The sequence below is a fragment of the Erpetoichthys calabaricus genome, chromosome 14 (genome assembly GCF_900747795.2).
Source record: "Erpetoichthys calabaricus chromosome 14, fErpCal1.3, whole genome shotgun sequence".
NCBI classification, from domain to species: Eukaryota; Metazoa; Chordata; class Cladistia; order Polypteriformes; family Polypteridae; genus Erpetoichthys; species Erpetoichthys calabaricus.
In genome coordinates, this window is record NC_041407.2 from 12504501 (window position 1) to 12515000 (window position 10500).

The window sequence follows — 10500 nt, forward strand, 5'->3', positions numbered from 1 at the left end:
CGTCTGCGCATTGGCCTCTCTTCAATCGGACCCGCCGCTTCTCGTTTCACAGCACTCCGCCAGAGTAGCGATTGGCGGATTGCTGCAGCCAATCGGCGAGCCTGTTTACCCTTGGGCGAGCGGCACGAGCTCATTAGCATGAAGCACCTCTGTCCAATAAGCAAGCATGTTTACCATCTCTCCCCTCCCCCCACCTTGCCTCGGCGGAGTGGCACGAGCTGAACAGGGAACAGAGAGAGTGGCTGTTTGGAGGACCGAGCGGCAGGTCCACAGCCTCTGTGCAGCAGCACAGCTGCACAATGGATCATGTTATACTCGTCTCTCTGTTAAAACACTTATTGGTATGCAAGGAATAACCTACCAGTAAGTCATTTATTTTCTATGTCTTTTAGGTGTATGAAAAATAATCCTAATATTATTGCTGCTCTCCATTTTTATGTATGTGTGCGTATATAGGGGTGATTGTTTATACACACACCAAATATGTGTTTATATATTACATATAAAATGTATAAGGGTGTGCGTGTACGTGTCTGTTATCTTAATGAATTTCTCCTAATGTGGTTAGCAGATTCATATTTTGTCTTTCCGTTTTCATTACTGAGTCTGTATATGTGTTCGACGATGTAATATTGAATAAAGACCATAATATTTACGTACAGACTCAAGACACATTCATATTTCGTGAAAAATTTGTGGGAAACGTGAAGACTTTTCCGCCCCAGTTGTTTTGTGTTCCAGTACTGTGTTTTCGCCCCCTTCATTTTGTTTTTCATGTCTCGTTTTTTTTCCTGATCTAATAACCATAAAATGCAAATTGATAATATTGTTTTTGAGAAATAGGACCCCGAGTAAAATGCATATGCATTTAGTTAAAGCAGGCCCTAAAAAATCAGCCTCCGGTTCTTAAAAATTACGCAGTTTTAGTATGTAACTGTATATCTGATTCACATAAACAATGGTATAAAATGTTTTGCTTCCGAAAAGCAATGCCCTTCGTCTGTTTAGCGTTTTTTCTTTAGGATGCGTCCCTTGTATCTCATTATGTTTTTACACAGAATAATGCGCACAACCTGCAAACAATTTTGCTGAAAGATGTATTTTTTTCAGAAATACATATATATATATTTATATAACTTCAGCTTTTTCACGGTTTACTTATTTGCTTATTTTTTAAACTGTTATTATTTTGTCTTGATCATTTTCGTGGGTTGTATGTAAACTGTGAGATCCATTCAAATATGAACAAAAGTATTGTTTTTCGTGTATCATCCATACACTATGTAGGATTGTTCGGCCAAGGAAAAGATTCGAAATGCAGCCCAATCATATACGATTTTTTTATTTATTCATTTATCGATTTAGATGCCTATTTTTTATACTTTAAAGCATTGACTTTACAAGCTTTGTACTCTCATGGATTTGAGTAAGCATTTCTTCGTTTTTCATTCATTCAGTTTTTGTTAATATATAAATACTTTAACATCTATATAAAAACGCATTAGACCAAATAAATACAATATAACAAACAATATACTATTATTAATAAAGTTGGGGAAAAAGCAGAACATATATAATATAAATACCATGTCCAGCATAATGCACAGTAATAATTTGCTTCTTCCCATTCATGTATTAACTCATAATAAAAACAAAGGCTTCTGAATATGCGCGTGTATTTTTAAAACGCACCTTCTGAACATACAAGGAACGTTTAGTAATTTATACACTTGTTTTATATACATGATCGGGGATTTGTTATATGTTGTACGGCTATATTACCAAGTATAATTAATGCAATGTAATAAAACGCGTCTGCTTTGTAATGCATCCACGTCATTATTACATTTTTTAAAAAATATACACAAAAGTTGCATGAAAACGATATCCAAATACCGTATTGAACGCGATTTTTTTTATCATAATGGGTTGATTGTGTATACTGTATACGGTGTGTATGTATATATTTGAATATCTACACTAGCTAATCCTGTTCCGTGCCATTTATTGAATCTCGTGTATAACATGTAAAAGAGCTTTAATATGTCTGAGCGCGCGAGTATTATGGTTCATATCTGTAGCTGAAACTTACTCCACATCAAAAGAGAACTTCCTTTGATTTCCAAAATATGGTCAATTAGCACGGCGCCGCGATTGTGAACAATTTACTTCAAATTTCTGGTTAATGCTTCCTGCCCGCTCTCTGCTTTGGTTTTGTTTCTTGCATCTAGAGATATGGAGCCTTTGGAGGTAAAGTACTGGGGGTGTATTTTTTTCTATATATTTTACTTTATTCGCTTGTCTTGCGCTCATATTCTTTGTGATCTTCGTCCTCACCTTTAATTAAAGCAACTGTGCTGTTAAAGTTTATGGATTCTTTTCTCCATCGTTATCTCTTTTTACAGACGCATTTTGTTCTGTTTTCCTTATTATTGTTCACAGCACGAAGCATGGAGGAGGCTCCTTCGCGCTTACGGGCGCGTCGCGCTCCGTCAGAACAAAGCGGCTCATGGCGCTGGGTCGCCGAGCTGCTTGCGGTGCCATTGACGCTACGCAAGGCAGCCCACAGTGCGCGCCTTCCCTGCTTCGGTAAATCTGAGCACGGTCTTTCTTTTCTAAACCAATTATTTGCATTACTCTTATAGCTTTATTCAATTCCTGCGCACACCAGGATAGCGCAGGCCCTGCATAGAAAGCCGCTCGTATTCGCATAGCGTATATTATTTACAGCGATTTGCTTAGGGTTTTGGCGCGACTCAGCCTCATTTCGCTCGGAAGCGCACAGTTTATCGTAAATATTCTGATTGCAGAGTATATCAGAGCAGATCCATTTTGCTTTTCCGTGAAGTGCATGACATCCGCTTTGTTTTCTGTCCGTGTCTCTCCTACACACAGAACTTACTGTGGGCATTTTGTATGTTTCTTGGAGACTCGAGAAATTGCGACGGCCCCTGCGGAATCGAGTCGCCTTCCGGGCGGCCAAGGAAGAACGCAGAGCCGAGGTCTGGACAACACGAACCAGCGAGAGCAAGAGAGATCTGACGCTAAATGGTAGCAGCCACTACAAGCTCCTGGTGCGCCAATCGGAGTGAATGGCCCTGTAGATGGAAGCATTTAACATCGAGGACAGGCAGAAGAAATAATGTAATGAATTTCCACCTTGTGATCACACGAGAAAGATATTTATTTTACAGCGTTTTCTAAACAAATGTTTTGTATTGTACAGCACTACCAGCCCAGTCGCTGTCCGATCGCTTAGCGCGTTTGCTGAATTACAAAAAATAGTAATTTTATGTATACATGAATTAATATATAGCACAAATATACGTTTTTCACTCAAAAGTTATCATTACTTGGAAAACGAAATAAGCGTATAGAATTCGAGCATCGTATTAAGCCGTTATGCACGTAGTCCTTAGAGTGCAAAACAGAAAAGTATTCAATTTTATTGAAAATTGCAAAGACTAATGTAACAACTGGAATTGTCTATTGGCATGAGGCTACGCCAACAGTAAGTTAAATCGTGCCGTTTAGCAATACTACAATACAGTATATAGATTACGTTGTTGCAATTGCAGTAAAAAATTGAATCCCGCAGACTGGAGTATTATTCGATAAAATGCATATTTAAAAAAATAAATACCATTATCAAGTACACTGCCTGTAACTGATCAAAAGCTAGCGTATGATCTTGTACTGTGGATGTAAAATATACACGTGATTGATATTAATATAGTGAATGTGCACAATTTTAAAGCATTGTGGAATATGGATTTGAGAAGATTTATACTTGTTTTGTAAATGTTGTCCCAGGAGTGAAAATTTAGTAATCTGTGTGAAAAGCAAGAACGTTTAGATGTATCTTTTTCAAATTATATTTATTTTTCTCAGTTGAGGAATTGTAGTCAGTTGTTTTACTCGAACATCCTCAAACCAGTTTTTATTTAATCCATGAAAATTTAATGTTATGAATAATTTCATTTTGTAAAATTAATAAAAACTCATAGAAAAATATTTTGGACATTTACAAGTTTCAGAACACCTCTTTATGACAGTGACAGTAATGAAAAGATTATGCAATGGTAATCACAAATGAAAGATTCTTACAGAAGAATGTACAGTATGGGTAATTTTTTGTCTTTGCAAAAATTAAACATATTTTAATTTCATTAATTAGCATCACAAATGATAAGATACTAATATATATAACATGTGACAAAGTTCTTCATTACTCTATATCAGATGTTTTTAAGAGTACTTATGCAACTTTATTTTCAAAATAATGACATTTTAAGCAGGAATAATGACAAATTTAAACATACAGTTAATAAGCCTTTGTAGTATTTGTACATTTAATGCACATAATGCATATGGAGGATACATAAGTACTTTTTGTAATACTAATGATAGTAAAGCATTCAGAACAGTACATGCAAGTTATTTTTTAAGTACTTTTTGTAATACTAATGATAGTAAAGCATTCAGAACAGTAGATGCAAGTTATTTTTTATCACCAAATATATATATAATATATATGTTAGCATTTAATCATTATCATGTGTTGGAAATCCATTTCCCATAAAAGAGAAATATATGATGCTAAAACAAATTCACCAATGTTGTGTATGCCTTATTTTCTAAAAGTTAAGTGTATGCCATAAACATTATTAATAAAAATATGATTTATCTTTCAAATGTAACTATATAGATATTAGGCATATGATTAAACTACAGGTAATTGTAAAGTAGTTGTTACTGGGAGACAAACTTTCTATTAATTACTCTTTAAAATGAACACAATGTAGACTTGCATATTAAAATGTCTGGTTGTAACAGATTAAAAATTAATTATAGGCTTAATAATAGAAGAATAGATTTGGCAGGCAGGAATTATTAACACTTCTAACTATTCATCTGTTCACCTAAATATGATTTCTTTCTACACCTACCATTTCTTTTTTTGCAGTACTTTATATGATTGTTCCAAAAATGACCCAGCTAAAGACATTATTTGTCAGACTTACAACTGATACAGTACTAGCAGTTAATACTTTAAAAAATGTATACATTATCTTGTCAGCCTTTAGGTTACACATGTCATTTACTGTATGTAGGTGACACAACACGAAGTGTGTGGGTTCATTTAAATCTTCTTCAGGTTTGCTTTTCAAGCATACCTAGTAAAAGATTTTTAAAGAAGCAATGTACTTTAACTTAAATTCTAGTTGCATGGCAAGTCCCACTGCATTAGACAATTCATCTCCCATGCGTGATGTCACATACATTGTTACGCAGAGTGAAAAAAAACAATCCACCCATTTATCTCTTTAATTTTTCATCAGATGACTTGATACAACTGGGTTCACCGCTGTCCACTTCGTGATTGTTGTGAAAATGGTATTAATTTAACATTTTAAAATCTAGAGAGAAGAGTTACATTGTTGTTTTACTTTTTTAAAGCAATGTTTGATTTTGGACTGTTTGTCACATAATTAGAATGTTTGGTGGAGATGGATAAATATAGAAATATATATAAATTTATTGATACATAGAAATGTCGTGTTTGTATATCTTTTCCAGCTAAACAAATAAATTCATTAATAGTACAGTACCACTAGTGTGTTCTGACTAAAGGTACTTGTGATGCAAAGCATAATATATTGCAGTGGCATTTAGAAATAGAAACATCAAATGTGAGCCAGGCCCCATAATGAAATGTTAAAAAAAGATATAACTATGCAAGTATGTATTTATATATGCATATGCGGATATATTATAGATGATTTATGGAAACTCAAATGTATATTTTTAGCTGTGTGCCTTAACAGTTTATTCAGCCTCCAAAAGTAGTAACATTATTTAAAGAAGAAAAAAATACCTCCTGTACAAAAAAATAAATTTTGACTGCCAAATAAGTGCATATTTGTGGATCTTGTTTTGTTTTTTTTTACCCTTGAGGACAGAGTCCAAATGTAAGTAAGGCAATAAGATACATTTTTAAGAATATGTGTCTTCTCTTGGGGGGTGTGCATGTTGGGGGGGGGGGGGGGGGTTGTTTTGTAAATTGAAGAATTACACAATTTAGAATTTCCTTTCCCCATTAACATTATTTAAAGTAATTTAAAATATAAACCTTTTTAAGAATTCTTTCTCATCTTTGATTTTATGTAAAAGAATATTTATGTGATTAGATGGATTTGCTACAATTAGAGGGCAGTATTATTTTTTGTTTCCTACTGGCAAGTGTGAGACACTGAAAGTCTGCTCAATTTAAGGTTTTTGTTAAGGTGGGAGGGACCTAAAATTTGTCCTTAAATAAAGTATCCAGTCTGTTTTCTGGACATCTGGAAGACTTGAACAGAGTACTACATGGTGCTTATGCTAAATAATTAGTTGATATTTGTGATCTTAGACATTTTTGGAGGGCATTGGAAACATTTTTTTAACAAAGTACACAACCGCGATGGAACTCATAGTCTCATGTTATTATTACTAATATTGATTACATTTTTTTTTCACACATTGAGTTATCGACAGTCTTGACCGTTCTTTGAAGCTATATGCGTTTTAAATGTGTGCAAGCTGTTTATTTAAACGTTTAAACGATTTGACTTTTTAAGGATATTGAAAATGTATTTCATTTATTTTATATTGTACTGATTGCCATTTTTCTCTTTGTCTTTTTACTTCTACAGAAACACATAAAATGACGACAGGCGAATTTTTGGACTGTAAGCGACAGCAGTTTGCCGCAGAGAAGACGCGTTCAATTCTTTAACAGGATTATATCTTTTTATTTTTTCATCGTTGTGTTTGATTCATCAGTCCCCTGCTCGCCCATTTTCCATCCCGCGTCTGCCTTATTATAGGCTGTTTTTTTATTTATTTATTTTTTATTGTATTGCTATTCCCTGGGATATATCCTCTACGTTTCAATGGAAGGCCGGGATTTCGCTCCGCCGCCTCACCTCCTGTCGGAGCGGGGAGCGCTTGTCCATCGAGCTGCCTCTCGAATCGCAGCGGCTGGTCACAGCTCCGTGCAGCACCCCGGACACTTTCAGCCAGGGAAATACTATCCGCCTCCTATACCAATGGCCCCACACTCAGGTCAGTCACTCGTCTTGCTCTCTCTCTCTGTCTGTCTGTCTTTCAATGGTTGGGTAGAGCCGCGCCTCCTCTCCTTCGAGGCCCCCTGAGCCCAACTTAATTATTGCAAAAGGAAATTAGGGAGACGTTGTGGCTGTTAGGGAAATCAGCAATTTCTGCAGACGCTTTACATTTTATGTGCTAATTTTAGACAATATTAACTTTTATTAAACAGCTAATTTATTTGTGTAGACGTTTGTCGTAAAATGATGATGCATTTTGAATGTTACAAAACCAGAAAAATGTGTTAAATTGTTACCAGAACATTATTACGCCCATGTATTCTTCGGTGGCGAAGTTATTCTATTTTAATCATGGCTTTAAAACTGGGGCTCATATTATCGATCTTTGGAATGAGGATGCAGTTTTACAGGCGCACGTAATTAAATATGTATCTAATAAGAACGTATAGTTAATCAAAAAATCTGTTTTACCTTTAACAATTTTTATGTCTATGTATGTGCGTAAATAGGCGTTTGTTTACTCCATATGCACAAACACGCATAGGTCATCGGTTATTGATTCCTACATACTGCAGGCGTTCAGAAGAGAAATGCTTTGTATGTGTTCTGCTTATTTTATTTATGTAGATATATATATGCATATTTGTAAAGAGGGGCCATAACGATGAGGCTAATTAGTTTTAAGTATGTAGATTGCATATTTTTGCATTAGTCCTGTTGCTTTGTATTTTTATCTTATCTCGCGCCATTCTCATGTTGTTTTCCGTTTAAAATATGCTTGCATTTAAAAAAAGAATGAATGAATGGACATCGTTTATGTAATCTTTGGAATTAAATAAGGTTTTAATTATAGTGACATGCGTAGTTTTGATTAGTTTATAGGCCATGATCTGGTGATTTATTTTTTAATTTATAAATATTTTGTATAATTACTCTTTGTAGTGCAAAATTCTTTATAAGTAAAACATTGTTTTCAAAATCACATATCAGTGTTTAGCTTGTTGTATTTTTGGCCATTGCAAGTAAATGAAGGAAATTAATATTTGAAAAGTATAAAACTTCCTTAAGAGTTGACTCTTTTGACTAGAAGGGGAAAAATAGTGGCATTATTTAGAAAAGTGTATTGTACAGTAAAAATTTTTTTTTTGAGAATTTATTTTTAAGGTGAAAAAACTGTTGTCAACGTTTGGTTTTCTGTGCTGGCAGAATTTGTAAATACACTCCAATGTGAGGTTCTTTTGCTTTTATGTGTAAAACGAATATTCTTCAAAGGTAAATTACTTGTTATTATGAGCAGGGTACAGTGTAGATTAAGTTCATGCACAGTTCGGTCACTTTTGAATCCATAGTCAGTTTTTTCCCATTTTAGTTTGAGTAATGTGCTAGCTGCATATTATCCACTACTATAGGCAGTTGCCTTTTTTCCTTTATTCATACACAGTCCCAGGTTTGCTTGAAATTACATTTGAAACACATATTCAAAAGTTCAGTGTTCCCTAAATGTTATCATACATTTAAAAGCATGACATAAATACATAAGTGCATAAAAATAATGAAAAGCAAGAAAAGACTTTTTGTTTCACAAGTGTTCACTTTCTGGAAGTTATTACTTATTTTTATTTGTATGCTCCAGATTTTGTGCTTGGGTTAGCCAATAGTTTTTTCATGATTTAAATTCAAGAGCCTGGTTACAGCTGCTGTGATTTAAGTTCTTACAGCTAGTAGATGAGTGTAACTGTGTGTGTGTGTTCTTGTGTGGGAGCTTTGGTTAGGGTCAGTCTTGTGTTCAGTGAGGTTGTGTTCGGGCCTGCTGTAATACCAGAAAATCCTGTTTCTATATTGAGCTCTGATGTGTCAGGGTGAGAATGGGCTGTTGGTGCATGTGTTAGGTTTAACAAGTGGCTTTGGTATCCCATTAAAGGGTCCCGAAAGCAAAAGCAATTGGTTGAAATAGACTCAATAGCATACATCACAAATATTAACTGTTTGCAAAGTCATAGTTTACATACTTTGTTAAATTAGTACTACATTGAATACAATTTATAAGCCTGTCAAGTAAGTAAGAAAATTTGAAATTAATTTTAAGTAAAGCACTGAGTTTCATGACAACATATGTGAGTCAAAAAAGTTTCTTTCAAATGTATTACTACTCCATAAATAGTCTTTAATTAGTCATTTTTGACTATATGTATTGTTTTGTTTCTTTAAGGATCTTAATGTTACATTACTTACTGTCTTTTAATGTTTTACTGTGTAACCCTAAAAAATAGTGATCATTAAATATTTGATATAACATGACCATTTGTATAATTGGTTATTATTTTATTATTTTTAGTGTGAAAGATTCTTAAGAAATAAAAAAAAAAAAAATGACACTTGCAAATGCCTAGCAGAAATTTCAGCACTTATTCAAAGGCAATTTCTAATTAATATATTAACAATATATAATCTTACTTTTGTTTATCAAAGTCCATAGTAAAATATAAAGTAGTGCATTTTTAAAATAGTTTGTTACTATGCAAAAAATATATAGAAAAAAGTTGAGATATTTAGTTTTATTTTCATATTCCACATGTAGCATTATTCACTTTGAATTTTTCAATTATTTATGTGTGTGCTTTGACTGTGGTTAACACGTGGTGAATATTAATAAAATTATTCAGTTAGTTTTTTTTTGTGTTTTGTGTGATTTATTTATTTATTTTTTCTTTTTTCATTACATGCTATATATTTTTAGCATTTAGGTGCTGAAATCTGTCTGTCTGCTATTGCTTACCAAATATATTACATATTGTACATGGGGATATTAGGAGCAACTTTTGGTTCAGGCAGTTAATGTTATTGAGTGAGAAATTTTCATTGGTGAAGCTGTTGTATTTCTAAGATGTAATATTTGCCTTGTACTATTTTTCTTTGTTGCAAAACAAATTTAAAATGAAAGGTTCTTGAAATAATATTATTCAATACTAGGTATTCTATGTTTCTCTTGCATTAAGTATATATACATAATGCTCATTGGAAAAAGCAAATGCATAAGTAGGTTTCAGTTTTAGACATTATTTTTTGATTAAGAAAATGTGATATGGAAAGATACCTCTTTATATAAAAAATCAATATTGGATACATTTTATTTTAAAAAATATTTGCTTAAAATGAAAGGCATTTTTCTGTTTATTTCTTTTTCATTTTGATCAAATGTTTCTGTCTTTTTAAAAAAAAAAAAAAAAAAAAATGACACAATCGTTCAAACTATGTCCTGTGCAATTTTGCTCTTTCCATGAGATTGCATTTATATTCTATACAAATTGTATGGATAAATGTTTATGCATATATGTGCAGTAATCACATTCAACTTGGTTGAAGGAATGGTGCTTAAAGTGTGATTTTAATG

At 33.3% G+C, this 10500-nt stretch overlaps 1 protein-coding gene across 1 annotated transcript in view; it reads left to right on the forward strand.

The window, feature by feature from the left end:
• Positions 1–238: 238 nt before the first annotated feature.
• bahcc1b (BAH domain and coiled-coil containing 1b) overlaps positions 239–10500 on the forward strand; it is a 227074-nt gene continuing 216812 nt past the window's right edge. Inside the window, 2 exon segments of the mRNA XM_051918733.1 lie at positions 239–363; positions 6696–7107. Of these exon segments, the coding sequence (XP_051774693.1) occupies positions 6936–7107 (172 nt within the window). The 5' untranslated portion in view covers positions 239–363; positions 6696–6935.